The following is a 22,456-nucleotide window of genomic DNA, read 5'->3' on the forward strand; positions in this document are numbered from 1 at the left end:
CAGCCAGTACTGCTCTGTTGTCATCCTGCTAGTGTTCCGTCCCAAACAATTTTGGTCAGCTCCTCTCTCTGTATTTCCCTTTGCACCATTGTTATACTGATATATCTGACTATCTTCTCCTTCTCAAATTGTAAGGTAAATTCTATCATATTATGATCACTTACTCCTAAGGGTTTCTTAACGCGGTCCCTTAGGAGCTGCAACTCGACACACCGGGTCGACAGCAGATATGGCTGTCCGGGAGGGTGGGAGACTCCAGGACTTCCCACATCCGACACTGAACGCAGAAAACTGGTCTCACACACATACTATTTCCTTTCCGCAATTAACACAGGTAAACCTACCTCGTCTCATCCCGTTGCTGCCTAAGCCCGTTGAGCCAAAGCCCTATCACTCTGCTGCCCACTCTGACACTGCCCGCTGGATATGGCGGTCTTCTTTTTAAGCCCTTCACACTCTGCTGGCTGACGTCACGTGCCTGCGCAGTCTTGCCTCTCTTTTACCCCGTAGTTAAAAACTGCCTTTGCTCTGGAAAACAGCTGTTCACTTGCAGCCTTCCTGCTCCACATCATGATTATGATCACTTACTCCTAAGCCTTTCTTTACCTTAAGCTGTCTAAATCAATTTTGGGTCAGTGAACAACATCCAATTGTGAATAGCTGATCACCTAGTGGGCTCAACCACAAAGTGCTCTCATGGTCATCCCCTCTTGGAGCCAGCAGCTACTTGATTCTTCTGATCTACCTGCCTATTGAAACTCCCTATAGCTATTGTAAATTTGACATACACTTTCTATCTCCCATCGTGTTAGTGGACCACATCTTTACCACTGTTTGGGTAGTCTGTATACAACTTTTATCCCTGCAGTTTCTTAGCTCTACCCACAATGATTCTACACCTTCCAATCCAATGTCAGCTCTCTTTAACAATTTGATTTAATGGTATGCCACAGATTGAGTTAATTAGGCACTTGGAAAGAGCCAATTAAAGTAAGTTACATGAAATGGAGTTGGAGCTGCCCCCCAGTGTTCACTTGGCAGAAGACAAGCTCTGTTGTGGTCCTTGGTATTCATGGCATCAGGGTCTGCCCTATATACATATATATATATATATTGCGTGGTTGTATTTTACTGATATCCTATATGTGCTTGCTATCCTGTGCCTGGAGGTCTAGGCCTCAAGCCGGGGTGTTGCCTGTTTACAGTCACCAGGAGAGAGGCGACAGAGCCAGTGCACTCCACCAGGGGCAGTGTGGCAAGGCGTCCAGGTTGCCACCAGTGTTTGCTTGGCAGAGACAAGCTCTATTGTCGTTCAGGCCTGGACTTTTTTTTAATAGAAACATAGAAAATAGGTGCAGGAGTAGGCCATTCGGCCCTTCGAGCCTGCACCGCCATTCAGTATGATCATGGCTGATCATCCAACTCAGAACCCAGTACCTGCTTTCTCTCCATACCCCCTGATCCCTTTAGCCACAAGGGCCATATCTAACTTCCTCTTAAATATAGCCAATGAACCGGCCTCAACTGTTTCCTGTGGCAGAGAATTCCACAGATTCACCACTCTCTGTGTGAAGAAGTTTTTCCTCATCTTGGTCCTAAAAGGCTTCCCCTTTATCCTTAAACTGTGACCCCTCGTTCTGGATTTCCCCAACATTGGAAACAATCTTCCTGCATCTAGCCTGTCCAATCCCTTTAGAATTTTATACGTTTCAATAAGATCCCCCCTCAATCTTCTAAATTCCAGTGAGTATAAGCCTAGTCGATCCAGTCTTTCTTCATATGAAAGTCCTGCCATCCCAGGAATCAATCTGGTGAACCTTCTTTGTACTCCCGCTATGGCAAGAATGTCTTTCCTCAGATTAGGGGACCAAAACTGCTCTCTTGTGTGGCTGTTACTAATATCTTTATGTGCTTGCTATCCTGTACGTGCTATGTATGCTTTGCGCTGTGTGACTGTTGGGACTGCATTTTGCACATTGGCCCTAGGGTAATGCTGTCTCGTTTGGCTGTATTCATGCATATTCATGTGTGGTCGAATAGCAATTGAACTTAAATTGAATTGCATTGAAATATAAGACCATAAAACATAGGAGCAGAACCAGGCCACTTGGCCCATCAAATCCATTCCGCCATTTAACCACGGCCAATCCTTTTTTCTCTGCCTCAATCCCATTTAGACAATAGACAATAGGTGCAGAAGTAGACTATTTGGCCCTTCAAGCCTGCACCGCCATTCTGAGATCATGGCTGATCATCTACTATCAATACCCAGTTCTTGCCTTGTCCCCATATCCCTTGATTCCCTTATCCATAAGATACCCTGGCCCTCTCCCCATTGATGTTAAGTCCAATCAAGAATATATCAATCTCTGCCTTAAATACACCCAACGACCTGGCCTCCACAGCTGCATGTGGCAACAAATTCCACAAATTCACCACCCTCTGGCTAAAGAAATTTCTCCGCATCTCTGTTTTGAATGAACACCCCTCTGTGCTGAGGCTGTGCCCTCTTGTCCTAGACTCTCCCACCATGGGAAACATCCTTTCCACATCTCTGTCTCAGCCTTTCAACATTTGAAAGGTTTCAATGTGCGTGTTGCTCCCTTCTTCCCATCTTCTTTGTGAGACCATAAGGTGGGTCTGTCCACTCAAGGTTCAAGATGGTTTAATGTCATTTCCAGACACGTGTAAAGGAGAACTAAATAATTGTTGCTCCAGAACCAATGCAGCACAAAGAAAACACAATAAGACAAAGAACACAATAATAAAAAATACAATAAATATAAATAGATAAGATAGCTTATGTACATAGATTGCGTGTATGCCCTTAACGTGATGCTGGGAACAGGAGTGTCTGTACATAAGGTGACTGACAGGAAATGATAAAGTTGCAGTAGTTGGGGGTGTGGAGGGGTGGGTCAGCCTTACTGCTTGGGGAAAGTAGCTGTTTTTGAGCCTGGTGGCTCTGATGTCGATACTACATAGTTTCCTTTCCAATGGGAGTAGGACAGACAGTTCATGAGCAGGGTGTGTGGGATCCTTCATGATGTTACTGGCCCTTTTCTGTATAAATGCCCTTGGTGGTGGGTAAGCGGTTCCAGTCATGCATTGGGCAGTTTTGATGAGCCATCGTAGCGCCTTTCTTTCGGTACCGTGCAGTGATGTAGCACTCCTGCTGGCCTTCACTTTCCTTTCTCTTTATTCACAGAAAATTGAAAAGTGCTTAAGAAAAAAAGGAAAAGTAAAGGAATACGTAAGTATGATCCTGAATATAAAAGCAAATGACTGGCCTCTGAGTCAGAACTCTGCTGACCCATGATGTCAGAACACTCGGTGACTGAGTTCCCAACTCCTCCCAGTGGAGAGCTCAGAACGTTCCCTACCTGCAAGGAGAAGGAATATTTTCTCATCTCCATCTTTTACACAAGATGTACCCTGCCAAGTCCCCTAATGAATGTTCCCTGTCTCTGTCAGATCACAAGAGTGAACATGTGCTGACTGCTTCATCACTCCTCACAGGGCAAGTGAGCTCACTGGCCTATAGTTTCCTGGTTTGTCTGTGTTGCTTTCTTTGAGGGCAATGGTAAGACTGATCAAGAAATAGGGTTTTCGAGAGAAATAGCTCCTCTGATGATCGGTATCTCAGGGATTTGAAGGAGGAGCTCTGTGAATGCACTGCTTTCACCTTTCAAATTCCCATAGATTGTGGAGCACTTCCCCACGTCAGAAGACCACAAGTAGATGCCAGAGTTTGTGAGAGGGACAGCAAGGAAATATGGAACAATTAGCCTGACATAAATGCTGGGGAAATGCTGGAAGCTCCGATAAGGGAAGAGGGAACATGGCACGTAGGAAATAATAATAGGCATCCGACAATGATCCTATTTTAAATGGGAAGCTGCCCCCTCAGGAGATGGAGACCGTGGATTTCCAGGAACAGTACCAGGGTTGAGATGCTTGGTGGGAAGAGGCTGGAGAAAGCATGTTGATCCCTGGAGAAGAGCAGATTAAAGGGAGATGGAACAGGTAGAATGCAGCACAAGGGAGGGGACACGAGGACATACAATGAAGGGAGTTGGCAGGAGCAGAAGACGTTTGGCCAGAGAGCTTTTGTGGTCTGGGATTCCTGCATGAAAGGAGATGGGAGGTAATCACAGGAAAGTTGAAAAAGAACTGGAGTGATCCTGAGTTGGGGAAGCGTTACAGGACTGTGGGAAGAGGGGAGTGAGACAGAACAAAGAGCTCCACCAAAAGAGACCAGATGGGCAGAGTGGTGTCGTGTTATTCATTATCCAGACGGTGGGTGAACGTGAGACTTGATCCCCCCCCCCCCCCCCGGAGAAATCGGCATCATCTGCAAGATTCTGTAGTTTATTACCTCCCCTCATTTCTAAAGGGACTTCATCAATCCCCCCGGTCCTGCTGTCATCACTTGGGTGAGTCCACTCCCGGTAACCTTCACTTTCCCCTTTGTTTACAGAGATTAATCAAAAGAGCCAGAGAAGGTGAAGTGAGTATCATCTCCTGAAAAAAACACAAACTCTTCGATCCATGAGGAAGGAATCTGGAACCAAGCGGTGGTGGGCAGTGGAAGTGATATGGTGATGAGACAAAGGGGAGAGGGAGTTGAGTAGACTGACTGAAAGGGGAAACTGAATCTGGTTGGTTGTGGAGGAGGGCTGAAGTCAGAAGCTAAGAAGTGATGGGTGGAAAAGGTAAAGGGTGTGAGAAGAAGGAATCTGAAAGGATGGGAGAGTGGACCATGGGAGAGAGAGAAGGAGAAGGGAAACCAGTGAAGAGGTGATGAGAAGAGGTAAGAGAGGACCATAGTGGGGAAATGAAGAAGGAGAAAGGGGGAGGGGAAAAGAATTACTGGAAGTTGGGAAATTAATGTTCATGCCATCTGGTGGGAGGCCACCTAGATGGAATGTGAGGTGTTGTTCCTCCACTCTGAGAATAGCTGCCTGAACAGAGCTGGGAGCCGATTCACAAGAATGTTAAAAGGAAACTGGAGTGAGCCTGAGAAGGACTTGGCGAGTAGAATTAAGGAAAACCCCAAGGAGCTCCACATGTATGTGAAGAACAGGATAGCCAGAGTGAGAGCAGGACTGATCAGGAATAGTAGAGGAAACATATACCTGGAGTTGGAGGAGGGAATTAATGAATACTTTGCTTCAGTGTTCACCAGTGAGAGGGTCATTGACGTATGTGAGGACAATGTAAAACAGGCTGATATACTTGAACATGTCAACGTTCAGAAAGAGAATATGCTGGAAGCTTTGAAAAACATTAGGATAGATAAGTCCCTGGGTCGGATGTAACATACCCTAGGTTTAGGATGGTGGTGAATACTGGTAGCTGGGTTGAGGCTTTTGATGTTGTGGAGTTTACCGAGCTTGGCAATTAGCTTGCAGACGTTTCATCGCCGGTTGAGGTGACAACCTCAGTGTGCAGTTGTTGGTGTTTCTCTCTGGGAGTGCTCACGTTTATATAGGGCCCCTTTCACTTGCCTTGGTCCTGATTGGCTACTCCTACAATTGATCTCTTAATTCTATTGGCTCCTAGGGGTTCGCGGGTGGCATCTGTTTGTTTGTTTGTTTATGGAGTTACCAAAAGAGAACCACGCTTCTGAAAATTCTTATGTATGCTTCATGTTTGCCTGCGCCAGAACTTCCACAGTGTCTCAGTTAAAGTGGTGTATGATCTTGGTCTTCATCTACCAAGATCAGGGACAGTGGATCATGTCTCTGAACTGCCAGTTTGTGTTGCCATAAATGCGTTGAGAGTCTACGTTCTGTACAGCCGACATAGTTCTTGTTGCAGTCTCCACAGGTGATCCTGGACACCATATTGCTTTTGTCAGTTGTCTTTACTGGGACCGTGGTTCTTGAGGCAAGCTTCCTTAAGGTTGCCGTTGATTTGTGAGTGATTGTGATGCCTTGAGGTTCTAGAAGTCAGGCTGTCATTTCTCTTTGGAAAAGTGGTTCTCTGTAAGCAAACATGCCAAAATAGACGCCATCCACGAACCCCCTAAGAGCCAAAGAAACACGAGCTGATTGAATTCAAAGGTCAACTGTAGGGATAGCCAATCAGGACCGAGGCAAGTGAATGGGGGCCTATATGAAATCAAGCATTCCCAGAGAGAAACACCAACAACTACACACTGAGGATGTCACCTTGACTAGTAATGAAACTTCTGCAAGCTGATTTCCAAGCTTGGCAAACACCACAACATCAAATACCCCAGGTTACTAGGAGAAGCGAGGGAAGAGATTGCTGCACCTTTGGCAATGATCTTTGAGTCCTCATTGGCTACAGGAGTAGTACCAGATGATTGGAGGGTGGCAAATGTTATTTCTTTGTTCAAGAAAGGGGAGGTCCTTAATGAATACTTTGGTTCAGTGAGAGGGATATTGACGAATATGAGGACAGTGTAGAGCAAGCTAATGTGATGGAGTATGTCAAGATTAAGAATGAATAGTGTTGAAAAACGTAAGGACAGTTAAGTCCCTGAAGCTGGACTGGATCTAGCCCACATATCTACAGAAAGTGAGGAAAGAGGTGACTGGGGCATTGACCATGATCCTTGCTTCTTTCCTGACCAGAAGAGTAGTAATTAGAGGATTGGAGGATAGATAACAAGTGTTCCATTTTTCGAGAAAGGTGAAGGAGATAATCTTGTGAATTTATAGACCAATGAGTCTTACGTCAGTGGTGGGGAACCTTCTGAAGATTCTTAGGGACAGGAGTTATTGTCATTTTGCAAAGCATAGTCACCTTAGAAAAAGTCAGCTTGGCTTTACGAGGGTCCTCACAAACCTGTTTGAGTCTGTTGAGGAGGTGGTAAAACAAATTGATTAAAGTAAAGTGGTGAATGTGGTGCCTATGGTTTTAATGAGATATATGACAAGATTTCCGTCTGGTCGGTTCATTCAGAAGGTCAGGACGCATTGGAACCAGTGAAACTTGGCTCTATGGATTTGGAATAGGCTTCCCTACAAAAGGCAGAGAGTGGTAGTAGATGGAGTATATTGTACCTAGAGTTTGGTGACCTGTGGCGTTCTACAGGGATTTGTTCTGGAACCCTGCTTTTTGTGATTTTTATCAGTGACTTGGAAGAGGAAGTGTAGGAGTGGGTTAGGAAGTTAGCAGAAGACACAAAGGTTGGAGGCATTGTGGATACTGCAGACGGTGTTGTGAGTTACAACAGTATATAGAGAGTATGCAGAACTGGGCTGCAAAGTCACAGATAGAGTTTGATCTGGAAAAGTGAGCAGTGACACATTTAGATTAAGATCGAACTTGAAAGTGAAGTACAAAGTCAACAGTAGGATCCTCAGCAGGGTGAAGAAACAGAGTGGTCTTCGGGTGTAAATCCATACATCTCACAAATTTGCCATGTAAGTTGATAGTGTACTATAAATGATAACAGCAGTCAATGTGTGAGTATGCTCCTAAATATAAACTGGTCCTGGCTTCCATTGATATCCAGAACTCTGCTGAGCTCTGACATCAGTATACTCAATGACTGAACTCCCAATGGAGAACTCAGAACAATCACTACCTGCAAGGAGAAGGAATATTTGTGTATCTCCATCCTTCATACAACATGTACCCTGCCGATTCCCACAATGAATGTGCCTGTCTCTGTCAGATCGCATTTCATTGTCCTCCAGAAAAGAGAACATGCGCAGACTGCTTCATCTCCCCTCACAGGATAAACCTGCCATCTCAGGAATACATCTGCTCCAAATATACCACATTAACTGAGCTCATTCCAGCAGATTTGTCAACAAGGTTTCCCTTCCCTAAATCTATGTTCACTCTCCCCAAGTTATTTTCCACGTGCCCTTCCATGTGTTATTTTTCAAATGATAATCCCTGCAATTGTCCTGCTATCAATATCTGCCTTAACCAGTCTGTACTCCCCTGTTTTCCCATCCTTGATTTGTAAATATAATGCTCACATCTACTACTTTTCTTCTGTGGAGTCTGTTGCAAAATCAGGAATTTGGAAGATGACAACCAGTGTATCAACTTTCTCCATCGATGTTTTATTCAGACCCTAAGATGCAGGTCATCAACTCCTAGGACACATTGCCTCAGGCCATTGGTTTTATTTCAGCTGCCAGTTCCTCACACAGACCTGTAGTCCTCCACTGTTTCCCTGCAGATGTTCTGTTTTTGACTCGTGCAGGTCCCACACAGTGGTTAACAAGGTGAGAGCATGTGAAATGGGGGATAATGCATTGATGTGGTTCTCAGACGATAATTCTTAGTTTGTAGGCAATGACTAGTGTAGTAAGAAAGGGATTTAGTCCAGGATCTATGGAGGGGACCAAATGTTATCTGCAAGTTTGCTGCTGATACTGAACTAGGTGTGATTGTGAGTACAGAGATGGATGTAAGGGGCTCCAAGCAGGTCTAGAGAAGCTGAGTAGGTGGACAAGAACATAGCAGGTGGAACCTACCTCTTATACAAGTCCCACTTCCCAGCAAGATAGGCCAATGATCAATGTGTCTCAGGTCTTCCTTCTGCACCAACTTCTTTCTCATGTATTGAACCTACTATCTCCCTGTTCCTTGTGTGCCACTAGACACTAGAATAGGTACAGGCCCTTCAGCCCTCAATGTTGTGCCAACCCATATATTCCTTAAAAAAGTACTAAACCCACACTACCCCATACCCCTCTATTTTTCTTTCATTCACATGCCTGTCCGAGAGGCTCTTAAATACCCCTAATGTTTTAGCCTCCACCACCATCCCTGGCAAGTCATCCCAGGCACTCACAACCCTCTGTGTAAAAAAACTTACCCCTGGTGTCTCCCCTAAACTTCCCTCCCTTAACTTTGTACATATGCCCTCTGGTGTTTGCTATGCATGCCCTGGGAAACAGGTACTGACTATCCACCCTATCTATGCCTCTCATAATCTTGTAGACCTCGAAAGTCCCCTCTTATCCTTCTACACTCCAAAGAGAAAAGTGCCAGCTCTGCTAACCTTGCTCATAAGACTTGCTTTCCAATCCAGGCAACATCCTGGTAAATCTCCTCTGCGCCCTCTCCATAGCTTCCACATCCTTCCTATAATGAGGTGACCAGAACTAAACACAATACTCTAAGTGCGGTCTCACCAGAGATTTGTAGAGTTGCAACGTAACCTCTCTACTCTTGAACTCAATCCCCCTATTAATGAAGCCTAACATCCCATAGGCCTTCTTAACTACCCTATCAACCTGTGCAGCGACCCTGAGGGATGTATGGATTTGAACCCCAAGGTCCCTTTGTTCATCCACACTCTTAAGTAACCAACCATTAATCCTGTACTCAGTCTTCTGGTTTGTCCTTCCAAAATGCATCACCTCACACTTCTCCGGATTGAACTCCATCTGCCATTTTTCTGCCCAACTCTGCAGCCTGTCTATATCCTCTTGTAACCTTCGACAACCTACAGCTCCATCCACAACTCCTCCAATCTTCGTGTCATCGACAATCTTACTCACCCATCCTTCCGCCTCTTCTCTGGTTCCTATCCCACTGCCAGACAAGTTCAAACCCTCCATCTGGAGAGCTGCTGAGGTCTGGCATTGCTGCCTGAACAGAGATGGAGTAGTTGCATTCATCACCTCTGCTCGTTTCTAAAGGGGCTTCATCATCCCTCCTGGTCCTGCTGTCATCACTTGAGTCAGTCCCCTCCTGATAACCTGCACTTTCCTCTTTGTTCACAGAGATCGGCCCGGAGGAACAGACGAGGACGAAATGTGAGTATCATCTCCTGAAACCAAACACAAACTCCTTCATCCACGAGGAAGGTGTTTGGTTCCAAATGGTGGTGGACAGTGGAACTGATAATGGTGACGAGCAAAGTGGGGTGGGGGTGATATAGACAGAGGAAGGAAGCAGAAATCGGGAGGCAGAGTGAGGAGAGAAGGGTGGGTGGGGGATGAAAAGTGAATGAAGCGAGAATTAAGCAGGGAATGGTAGTTTCTGGAAGTTGTGAGAACGATAGAGAGCAAGTCAGGAATGGGGAGTAGAGAGAGGGAAATTGATTGTGGGAAACAGCACTTGGGCAAAGCAATATATACAAAATGCTAGAGGAACTCAGCAGGCCAGGCAGTATCTAAGAAAAGATTTTGTCCAGCATTTTGTGTGTTGCTCGGATTTCCAGCATCTGCAGATTTTGTCTTGTTTAGCGCTTGGGCCATAGCGACTGGACCTTGGTGATTTAGCAGCGCAAGTAGATATTTCTCGCATTGTGGAAGACCCTGCCTCCAGTAACCCCACAGGCAGTGTGTTCCAGATAATAGCCACCCTCGGTAGGAAAGGGTCTTCCTCAGATCTCCCTCACATTCCACCTTTCCCCATCTAGTCTTAGAAATGTTCCCTCTGTCTACCATACCTGTCCCTCTTACCTCAGTACACCTCAAGCAGTTGTTCCCTCAGTCTCCACTTCTCCGGGGAAATCTGACCGAGTCTCTACATTATCTCCTCATAACTGAAATGTTCCGTACTCAGATAATGAGGGCAGGTATCCCGGATCTACCTGTACCCTCTCCTCCAGGGTTTCTCTGACCTGTATTCTGAGGTTCCTCAGTTTCACAGTGCTCTCTATGAGCTCGACCATTCAGGTGTATTTACACACTTCTGCCTCCTCCTCGTGACATTCAGCTCACAGTTCTCAGCATTAAATTCCAATTTGATCAATATCGTTCTGTCACTTCTGACTATCCTCCTCACTTTCAGCTTCACCACCGATGCAAACGAAGTGTCCGCTACAAACTCACTCGGCACAGCTACGTTCATATCCCATTCATTCTTGTAGAAAGTGCCCTACTACACTCAATGAACAATGAACCTATTCATTGAGAAGCTGCCTCCCTCAGGAGTTTTTTTCCACATTCAATAGATAATAGACAATAGGTGCAGAAGTAGACCATTCAGCCCTTCGAGCCTGCACCACCATTTTGAGATCATGGCTGATCATCTACTATCAATACCCGGTTCCTGCCTTGTCCCCATATCCCTTCATTCCCCTATCCATAAGATACCTATCTAGCTCCTTCTTGAAAGCATCCAGAGAATTGGCCTCCACTACCTTCCGAGGCAGTGCATTCCAGACCCCCACAACTCTCTGGGAGAAGAAGTTTTTCCTTAACTCTGTCCTAAATGACCTACCCCTTATTCTCAAACCATGCCCTCTGGTACTGGACTCTCCCAGCATCTGAAACATATTTCCTGCCTCTATCTTGTCCAATCCCTTAATAATCTTATATGTTTCAATCAGATCCCCTCTCAATCTCCTTAATTCCAGCGTGTACAAGCCCAGTCTCTCTAACCGCTCTGCGTAAGACAGTCCAGACATCCCAGGAATTAACCTCGTGAATCTATGCTGCACTTCCTCTACAGCCAGGATGTCCTTCCTTAACCCTGGAGACCAAAACTGTACACAGTACTCCAGGTGTGGTCTCACCAAGGCTCTGTACAAATGCAAGAGGATTTCCTTGCTCTTGTACTCAATTCCCTTTGTAATAAAGGCCAACATTCCATTAGCCTTCTTCACTGCCTGCTGCACTTGCTCATTCACCTTCAGTGACTGATGAACAAGGACTCCCAGATCTCTTTGTATTTCTCCCTTACCTAACTCTACACCATTCAGATAATAATCTGTCTTCCTGTTCTTACTCCCAAAGTGGATAACCTCACACTTATTCACTTTAAACGTCATCTGCCAAGTATCTGCCCACTCACTCAGCCTATCCAATTCGCCCTGAATTCTCCTAACATCCTCATCACATGTCACACTGCCACCCAGCTTAGTATCATCAGCAAACTTGCTGATGTTATTTTCTATGCCTTCATCCAAATCGTTAACGTAAATGGTAAACAGCTGTGGTCCCAATACTGAGCCCTGTGGCACCCCACTAGTCACCACCTGCCATTCTGAGAAACATCCATTCACCGCTACCCTTTGCTTTCTATCTGCCAACCAGTTTTCTATCCATGTCAATATCTTCCCCCCAATGCCCTGAGCTTTGATTTTACCCACCAATCTTCTATGTGGGACCTTATCAAATGCCTTCTGAAAATCGAGGTACACTACATCCATTGGATCTCCCCCATCTAACTTCCTGGTTACATCCTCGAAAAGCTCCAACAGATTAGTCAAGCATGATTTACCCTTGGTAAATCCATGCTGGCTCAGCCCAATCCTATCACTGCTATCTAGATATGCCACTATTTCATCCTTAATAATGGACTCTAGCATCTTTCCCACCACCGATGTCAGGCTGACAGGTCGATAGTTCTCTGTTTTCTCCCTCCCTCCTTTCTTAAAAAGTGGGATAACATTAGCCATTCTCCAATCCTCAGGAACTGATCCTGAATCTAAGGAACATTGGAAAATGATTACCAATGCATCCGCAATTTCCAGGGCCACCTCCTTTAGTACCCTAGGGTGCAGACCATCTGGACCTGGGGATTTGTCAGCCTTCAGTCCCATCAGTCTTCTCATCACCGTTTCCTTCCGAATGTCAATCTGTTTCATTTCCTCTGTTACCCTATGTCCTTGACCCATCCATACATCTGGGAGGTTGCTTGTGTCTTCCTTAGTGAAAACAGATCTAAAGTACTCATTAAATTCTTCTGCCATTTCTCTGTTTCCCATAACAATTTCACCCAATTCATTCTTCAAGGGCCCAACATTGCTCTTAACTATCTTCTTTCTCTTCACATACCTAAAAAAGCTTTTGCTATCCTCCTTTATATCCCTGGCTAGCTTGTGTTCATACCTCATTTTTTCTCCCCGTATTGTCTTTTTAGTTAAGTTCTGTTGTTCCTTAAAAACTTCCCAATAATCTGTCCTCCCACTCATCTTAGCTCTGTCATATTTCCTTTTTTTTAATGCTATGCAATCTCTGACTTCCTTTGTCAACCACTGTGGCGCCTTTCCCCCCTTTGAATCCTTCCTTCTCTGGGGGATGTACTGATTTTGCATTCGAATTTCCATGAACAATACTGGGATAGGATGCTTCATGGGAAGAGCGTAGAGAAGTCATTTTCAAATCTGGAGCGGAGCAGGTTAAGGGGAGAATGAATAGGGAAAGGGTGGCAGGAAGGAGGGTGACTGTAGGAAATAGAGCTGGCAGGAGTTGAAAATACCTATAGAACTTAGAAGAGTACAGAACAGGCCCTGCTTCAGCCCACAATGCCCACACCAACGTTCATGTGCCTCTCTCAGAGCCTCTTATATACCTGAATTGTATTTCTCTTCACCACCACCCTATTCCAGACACCCAAACAATGTGGAAAAACTGAAACATGCCTGCTCATCTCCTTTGAGATTATCGCCCTTCACTTTAACTGTGTGCCTCTGCTAAAGTTCTCTGCATCCTCTCCAATGCCACAATATCATTCCTATTGTCACATACCCCGTGACCAGGTTACCAAACCAGCAGAAATGGAATAATACGTTGGAGTCTGGTATTACTTTAACTCATGGTGTTTATTAGTCAACTAAGTAATACAGTACTATAAAATGCAAATATATGAAACAGGTTAGCAATGATATATACAGAAGTGTGGAAATAGGAATCAAAACCAAGCTCTATTGAAGTCAGGGGTAAATGAATAGTCTTATGATGGTGCAGAGTTCAGTTCAGTTTAGTTTAGGTCGAGGTTGTTGCTGTTGTACTGTTGGAGAGAGGGAGAGAGCGAGAGGTGATGCATTTGCAGGCAAACCTTCTGATGTCTTCTTGTCCTGTTGTGGTCACCGACTGTGACCCCTCCGTAGCAGACCAGACCGTTCTTCAGTGGTGAGCCTGTCACCCAGGCGAGGATGGACACACACACAAGCCCCCACCAGTCTGCCTTCACACACTGTGAGCTTCTGATCGATTCCTCGCAAATCGATCCTCCAAACCCCCGGCTTTGGTGGGTGCACAACGCTCTTTCAGTGTCCGTGGTGTGTCTGCCTGTGTCTCAGCAGACTTACTTTTTATCTCCCCTGACGGGGTACTGGCCATCCATCAGCTGTCCATCACCTGGTCCCGCCTTGCTGTCTCAGCAGGAATCCACACAAGCAGGCAAAGAAACTGTCCTTGGAGCAAAGTAAACAATTAGTGAAGAAGCCATAATCCTAAATCATTCTCTCTCTCTCATTATCAGCATCAGCAGCAGGGTGCCTCCCCCCTCTTCTTCTCTCTCTCTCGTTAGCAGCATAGTTCATAGGGGGGACAACTCTTGACCCCATCTCAGCCTGGTTTGCTCATCACACATCACACTATATTGCAGTGATGAGAATTGACTGCTTCACTCCAGATGCAGCTTAACTACAGTTTATAACGCTGCCACATTACTACCCGAATCTTCAACTGAACTCTCTGCTGGTAAAGGCAAGCATTCCGCAGACCTCATTTATCATCCATGCAGACTTCATGGAAATGTGGACTTGGACCCAATGGTCGCCCAGCTCAACAACATTGTTAACGTTTGATCAAAACCCAAGAGCATTATGCAGCCAATCCTGTTCCTCTCTCAACCAAGTCTCTATAACGACCAGAACTTCTTAGTTCCATGTAGAGATGCACGCTGTATCATCCTGTCTTCCATCATACTTCCAGCATTAAAATAAACACATTTGTCTATTCCCAGGCTCCTGCCTATACTTGCTGGTCCTTGATATCTACCTGTCTCACAATCCCTCCATTGTACTGACCAGTTTCTCTGGTTCCTGTCCCACTGCCAAACGAGTTCAAACCCTCCATCTGGAGAGTTACTGAGGTCTGGCATTGCTGACTGAACAGAGATGGAGTAGTTGCATTCATCACCTCTGCTCGTTTCTAAAGGGGCTTCATCATCCCTCCTGGTCCTGCTGTCATCACTTGAGTCAGTCCCCTCCTGATAACCTGCACTTTCCTCTTTGTTCACAGAGATCGGCCCGGAGGAACAGACGAGGAGGAAGTGTGAGTATCATCTCCTGAAACCAAACACAAACTCCTTCATCCACGAGGAAGGTGTTTGGTTCCAAATGGTGGTGGACAGTGGAAATGATAATGGTGACGAGCAAAGTGGGGTGGGGGAGATATAGAAAGAGGAAGGAAGCAGAAATCGGGAGGCAGAGTGAGGAGTGAAGGGTGGGTGAGGGATGAAAAGTGAATGAAGAGAGAATTAAGCAGGAAATGGTAGTTTCTGGAAGGTGTGAGAACAATAGAGAGCAAGTCAGGAATGGGGAGTACAGAGAGGGAAATTGATTGTGGGAAACAGCACTTGGGCAAAGCAATATATACAAAATGCTGGAGGAACTCAGCAGGCCAGGCAGTATCTAAGAAAAGATTTTGTCCAGCATTTTGTGTGTTGCTCGGATTTCCAGCGTCTGCAGATTTTGTCTTGTTTAGCACTTGGGCCATAGTGATTGAACGTAGAACACAGAACAATACAGCACAGTACAAGCCCTTCGGCCCACAATGCTGTGCCGACCCTTAAACCCTGCCTCCCATATAACCCTCCACCTTAAATTCCTCCATATACCTGTCTAGTAGTCTCTTAAACTTCACTAGTGTATCTGCCTCCACCACTGACTCAGGCAGTGCATTCCACGCACCAACCACTCTCTGAGTGAAAAACCTTCCTTTAATATCCCCCTTGAACTTCCCTCCCCTTACCTTAAAGCCATGTCCAATTGTATTGAACAGTGGTGCCCTGGGGAAGAGGTGCTGGCTGTCCACTCTGTCTATTCCTCTCAATATCTTGTACACCTCTATCATGTCTCCTCTCATCCTCCTTCTCTCCAGAGAGTAAAGCCCTAGCTCCCTTAATCTCTGATCATAATCCATACTCTCTAAACCAGGCAACATTCTAGTAAACCTCCTCTGTACCCTTTCCAATGCTTCCACATCCTTCCTATAGTGAGGCGACCAGAACTGGACACAGTACTCCAAGTGTGGCCTAACTAGGGTTTTATAGAGCTGCATCATTATATCGCGTCTCTTAAACTCTATCCCTCGACTTATGAAAGCTAACACTCCATAAGTTTCCTTAACTACCCTATCTACCTGTGAGGCAACTTTCAGGGATCTGTGGATATGTACCCCCAGATCCCTCTGCTCCTCCACACTACCAAGTATGCTGCCATTTAATTTATACTCTGCCTTGGAGTTTGTCCTTCCAAAGTGTACCACCTCACACTTCTCCATGGCAACTCCATCTGCCACTTCTCAGCCCACTTCTGCATCCTATCAATGTCTCTCTGCAATCTTTGACAATCCTCTACACTATCTACAACACCACCAAACTTTGTGTCGTCTGCAAACTTGCCAAGCTACCCTTCTACCCCCACATCCAGGTCGTTAATAAAAATCACGAAAAGTTGAGGTCCCAGAACTGATGCTTGTGGGACACCACTAGTCACAACCCTCCAGTCTGAATGTACTCCCTCCACCACGACCCTCTGCCTTCTGCAGGCAAGCCAATTCTGAATCCACCTGGCCAAACTTCCCTGGATCCCATGCCTTCTGACTTTCTGAATAAGCCTACCATGTGGAACCTTGTCAAATGCCTTACTAAAATCCATGTAGATCACATCCACTGCACTACCCTCATATATATGCCTGGACCTTGGTGATTCAGCAGCACATCCAGATATTTCTTGCATTGTGGAAGACCCTGTCTCCAGTAACCCCACAGGCAGTGTGTTCCAGATTATAGCCACCCTCAGTAGGAAAGGACCTTTTGCAGATCTCCCTCACATTTAACCTTTCCCCATGTAGTTTTAACAATGTTCCCTCTGTCTACCATACCTGTCCCTCTTACCTCAGTACACCTCAAGCAGTTGTTCCCTCAGTCTCCACTTCTCCAGGGAAATCTGACCGAGTCTCTATCTCCTCATAACTGAAATGTTCCGTACTCAGATAATGAAGGCAGGTATCCCAGATCTACCTGTACCCTCACCTCCAGGGTTTCTCTGACCTGTATTCTGAGGTCTGTCTGTTTCACAGTGCTCTCTATGAGCTCGACCATTCAGGTGTATTTACACACTTCTGCCTCCTCCTCGTGTCATTCAGCTCACAGTTCTCAGCATTAAATTCCAATTTGATCAGTATCGTTCTGTCACTTCTGACTATCCTCCTCACTTTCAGCTTCACCACCGATGCAAACGAAGTGTCCGCTACAAACTCACTCGGCACAGCTACGTTCATATCCCATTCATTTCTAGTCTCTTCCCTGCCACTGAGGCTCAGATTCCAGGATTATCCCCATTTCCCTTTTGAATAGTGCAATGATATTAGCCTCTTGCCAGTCGTCCAGGACCTCTCCTGGGACTAGAGGCATCATGAAGCTACTGGTCAAGGCACCAACAATCTAATATCTTGCGTTACATACCCCGTAACTGGGTGTCAGACTAGCAGAGAAAGAAGAATCTGTTTGAGTCTGTTGGTACCAAACTAAAGGTGTTTATTAGTAAAATAAGCAAAACAATACCAATAATGCAAATATACATATAACACAAGTTAGTAGTAATAAACCTAAAAGTGTAGGAATAATAATAATAAGCAATAATAAACAAGCTCTATTGATGTCTGGGGGTAAATGAATTGTCATAGAAAAGTATAAAGTTCAGTTCAGTTCATACGTGCTGATGTAGTTATGGTTGTTGTATTGAAATCGTTGGAGAGAGAGCGCGCGAGCGAGCGAGATGTAACAGCTGCAGCAGGCCTATTACAACCATAACTACCTTTATCCCCACTCACGGGGTCTCAGCTATCCATCAACTCTGAATGACCGTGTCCATCAAATCAGGCCATTCCTGCTATCTCCTGAGGAATGTTAACGAGCAAACTAAAGTCCTTGTAGTGGAAGGTAGATAATCCAGGAAGAGTCAAAATACAGTAAATCAACAGTCTATCTCCCCCTCTTATCTGTAGTGGATGTTCTTGCCTGTGTTTCATCTCTCTCTCTCTCTCAATAGCAGCATAGCAACAGCAATAGTTTGTAGTTCTCAGGAGGGGGGGTTGGAAATGGTTAACTCTGCACCCAATTTCCATCAGGTCTGTCCATCACCCATAACACTTGCTTCTCTCAATATCCTGGCTTTATTCCATCAGGCCTGGGGGTCTTGCCAACAAGGTTAAGAAACTCAGCATACTCATATCTGGGGTATTTTTTTATTATTTTGAAATGTCCTGTCATATCATCACAATCTACACTGATCTACTTATCCTCCATGTCCTTTTCCTTGATAAATATTGATGCAAGTACTCATTACATCCTCCACGTCCAAGCACATGTTCCGTCCTATATCCTTGAGTGGTCCTAGCACCTCACTGGTTCTCCTCTTGCTCTTGATGCATGTGTAGAATGCCTTGGGATTCTTTAATCCTGGAGGGTATTTATGGCCAAGGCTGACTCTCCAAATTCCCTTCTTAAATTCTTTTCTGACGTCCTTAAGGTCTCTGTTTGATTTTAGCTTCTTGAACCTTACATACGATTTTATTTCCCTCTTGATTAATTTCACCACCTTTCTCAACATCTAGGTTTGTCTGATCTAGCCATTCTTGTCCTTCTTCTTGGAATGTCCAGTCCTGGATTCTGTACAATTTGCTGTTCTTTAAATGCCTTCCACATGTCAGATGTCGATTCAGCCAAATATAACCGTTTCCAATTAACTCTCCCTCATTCCTGCCGATTACTCTTGTAATTTCTCCTGCTCCAATTTAATGCTCTCCTGCAAGGTTCATATTTAATCTTACCTCCATCTTAAGAAACAGAACATAACGAATTGTGATTGCTGTTCCCTAACTGTCCTCACCTGAGCAGTTTTATTACCCAACACTAGGTTCAGCATAACCCCTATGGTTGTCGGACTATTTATATATTGATTTAAGAACCCCTCCTGGATTCATGTAATTCTGCCCTCCTCTAATCCTCTTGCACATAACCCATCATAACCCAACTCTTTTGGCTCCACACATAGCTGTCCACTCTGATTCTCTAAGGGACCAATTTTATCCCTCACTATCCTTTTGCTATTAATATGGCTGTAGAAACCCTTTGGATTTATTTTCACCTTACTTGCCAAAGCAACCTCGTATCTTCTTTAAGCTTTTCTAATTTCTTTCTTAAGATTCTTTTTACATTCTTTATATTCCTCGAGCACCTCATTTACTCCATGCTGCCTATATTTATTGTAGATCTCTCTCTTTTTCCGAACCAAGTTTCCAATATCCCTTGAAAACCATGGCTCTCTCAAGCTTTTAACCTTTCCTTTCAATCTAACAGGAACATAAAGATTCTGTATCCTCAAAATTTCTCCTTTAAATGACCTCCATTTCTCTATTACATCCTTCCCATAAAACAGATTGTCCCAATCCACTCCTTCTAAATCCTTTTGCTTCTCCTCAAAGTTAGCCTTCTCCAATCAAAAATCTCAACCCTGGGTCCAGTCCTATCCTTCTCCATAATTATGTTAAAACTAATGGCATTGTGATCACTGGACCCGAAGTGCTCCCCAACACATACCACCGTCACCTGACCTATCTCATTCCCTAACAGAAGATCCAACACTGCCCCTTCTCTAGTCGGTACCTCTATGTATTGCTGCAAAAAACGATCCTGCACACATTTTACAAACTCCTAACCATCCAGCCCTTTTACAGAATGGGCTTCCCAGTCTATGTGTGGAAAATTAAAATCTCCCACAATCACAACCGTGTGCTTACTACAAATATCTGCTATCTCCTTACAAATTTGTTCCTCCAATTGTCGCTCCCCATTAGGTGGTCTATAATACACCCCTATAAGTGTTACTACACCTTCCCCCTTCCTCAATTCCACCCAAATAGTCTCCCTAGACGAGCTCTCTAATCTATCCTGCCACAGCACCGCTGTAATATTTTCTCTGACAAGCAACACAACACCTCCCCCTCTTGTCCCTCCGATTCTATCACATCTGAAGCAACAAAATCCAGGAATATTTAGTTGCCAATCACACCCCTCCTGCAACCATGTTTCACTAATAGCTACAACATCATATTTCCAGGTATCAATCCATGTTCTAAGCTCATCCACCTTTCTTACAATGCTCCTAGCATTAAAATAAATGCATTTAAGAAATTCTCCACCTCTTACTCTCTGTTAATCTCTAACAGTACAAAGAACTTTACTGTCTTCTTTTCCTTCCTTCTCCCATACATCTGTTCCTATACTCTGGTTCCCCTCTCCCCTCGTATCTAGTTTAAATCCACTGGAGCCTCTCTAGCAAACCTGCCTGCAAGAATATTTGTCCCCCTCCAGTTCAGATGTAAACAGTCCCACCGGAACAGGTCCCACCTTCCCTGGAGAACTGCCCAATTATCTATAAATCTGAAGCCCTCCGTCCTGCACCATGTCTTCAGCCACATGTTGATCTGCACTATCTTACTATTTCTAAACCCACTTGCACATGGCACTGGTAGCAATCCTGAGATTGCTATCCTGGAGGTCCTGTCCTTCAACTTGGCACCTAGCTCCCTAAGCTCACCTCTCAGGACCTCCTCACTCTTCCTACCCACGTCATTGGTCCCTACATGGACCACGACATCCGGCTGCTCACCTTTCCTCTTGAGAATACTGAGAACTCGATCTGAGATATCGCAGACCCTGGCACCAGGGAGGCAACAGACCATCTGGGGTTCTCGATCTCTTCCACAGAACCTCCTATCTGTCCCCTTAATTATTGAATCCCCTATCACTACTGCTCCCCTCTTTTCCCTCCTTCCCTTCTGAGCTGAGGGTCCAGTCTCGGTGCCAGAGACGCAACCACTGCAACTTGTCCCTGGTAGGTCGTCCCCACCAACAGTATCCAAAACGGTATATTTATTGTTGATGGGAACGGCCACAGGAGTGCTCTGCTCATTCTGTCTAAACACCTTCCCTCTCCTGACAGTCACCCAGCTACCTGTCTCCTGACTCCTAGGGGCGACTACCTCCCTGAAACTCCTGTCTATTTCTGCCTCTGCCTTCCGAATGATCCGAAGTTCATCCAGCTCCAGCTCCAGTTCCCTCACATGGTTTGTCAGGAGCTGCAGCTGGATGCACCTTTTGCAGGTGTAGTCATCAGGGACAGCTGTGCTTGCCCTGACTTCCCACATACTGCAAACGGAGCACCCGACTGCCCTAACTGCTGCCTCCATTACCTGCTTCTAATCTAATTAGATTAATTAAAGGAGCTTACCCAGCCTTACCTCACCTGGAGTGAAGCTCGTACTCAGCCTCTGCTCGCTTTTTAAATTCCCCTGCTGATCTCAGAGGCTGACTTTCACACACTTGCGCAGTTGTGCCCTGTTCAAACTTCGCCTCTGCCTGTTCTCGCCGAAGCCTGATTGAGCCAAAGCCGTCCCACTCTGCCTCAGTCCACTCCGACGATGGCCGCTGTATATGGCGGTCTTTCTTTCAAATCTTTGGCGTGTTACGTCACGCGCCTGCGCAGTCTAACCTCTTTTCCCCAATCAGTAAAAGAAACAGCTTGTCTCTGAGATGCCTTTACTTCTTCCCTCTCCGCCTCTTGCTTCAATTTAAAAACATGCAGACAGAATTCAGGACCAACATGTTCCCATGCAGAAGACAAGGGTGGCAATGTTGGGATTGCCGAGACATCTTTCAAATTCAGTCCAAAACAAAAAGGAAGCAATAAGTAGGGAGCTGAGAACTTTTGTGCAGTGACTGTTTCCCTCTTTTGCTTTGCAGTACGTTGTAGAAGCACGACTGGTGCTCCCAGCCAACTTCATCTAGCTGTCCAGAAATCAGAGGAAGCAAACCGCACGCACGCTCAATGGAACAGTGACTGCAAATGCTCAGCTACAGACTGTGGGATGGGAGGGGGGCGAGGGTGCAGGGAGGGGGAGGGGTGGAGGGAGTGGGGAAGGGGTGGAGGGAGGGGTAGTGGGGGAGGGGGTGGAGGGAGGGGGAGTGGGGAAGGGGTGGAGGGAGGGGTAGTGGGGGAGGGGTGGAGGGAGGGGGGAGTGGGAGGCGGTAGCGTGGGAAAGGGAGATGGTTGGGGAGGGTAAGGGGGTGGAGGGAGGGAGGGAGATGGGTAACAGTGCAGTAGAAAGTTAGAGATATGGGGAAATAAGGCAGACTGAAGGAGTGAGATGGTTGGATGTGGTGGAGAGATAATCTTATGCCACTGCAGTAATCCCCAGGAGACACGGGAACCTCAGAGGGAATGCTCACATCACACAATTACATAACATGCACTCACCACTTATTACAATCTTCGCACAAAGAGGAATTGAGACACACATCAGCATGGAGAGGTTGGGAGATGGGAGCGAGAGTAACTTACACAGTTATGAGAGAGAGAGAGAGAGAGAGACACACACACGAAGAGTTAGACAGAGAGAGACCTGCACTGGGGCGGATAGAAACTGCAAACAGGGTCAATGGGTTTTAGCAACGCTGTGCAGCTACCTATGCTTTTGAAACA

The 22,456-nt window shown here is 45.6% G+C and overlaps 1 protein-coding gene across 1 annotated transcript in view; it reads left to right on the forward strand.

Annotated features, from left to right (window-relative positions):
* The window catches only part of LOC140728690 (ribonuclease T2-like), a 70,397-nt gene extending 48,561 nt beyond the window's left edge, over positions 1 to 21,836 (forward strand). Inside the window, exons 8-12 of the mRNA XM_073047651.1 lie at positions 3,209 to 3,253; positions 4,481 to 4,510; positions 9,729 to 9,761; positions 14,928 to 14,960; positions 21,718 to 21,836. Of these exons, the coding sequence (XP_072903752.1) occupies positions 3,209 to 3,253; positions 4,481 to 4,510; positions 9,729 to 9,761; positions 14,928 to 14,960; positions 21,718 to 21,762 (186 nt within the window). The 3' untranslated portion in view covers positions 21,763 to 21,836. The remainder of the gene's footprint in view (positions 1 to 3,208; positions 3,254 to 4,480; positions 4,511 to 9,728; positions 9,762 to 14,927; positions 14,961 to 21,717) is intronic.
* Positions 21,837 to 22,456: the final 620 nt, after the last annotated feature.

The sequence above is a fragment of the Hemitrygon akajei genome, chromosome 6 (genome assembly GCF_048418815.1).
Source record: "Hemitrygon akajei chromosome 6, sHemAka1.3, whole genome shotgun sequence".
Classification (NCBI taxonomy): domain Eukaryota; kingdom Metazoa; phylum Chordata; class Chondrichthyes; order Myliobatiformes; family Dasyatidae; genus Hemitrygon; species Hemitrygon akajei.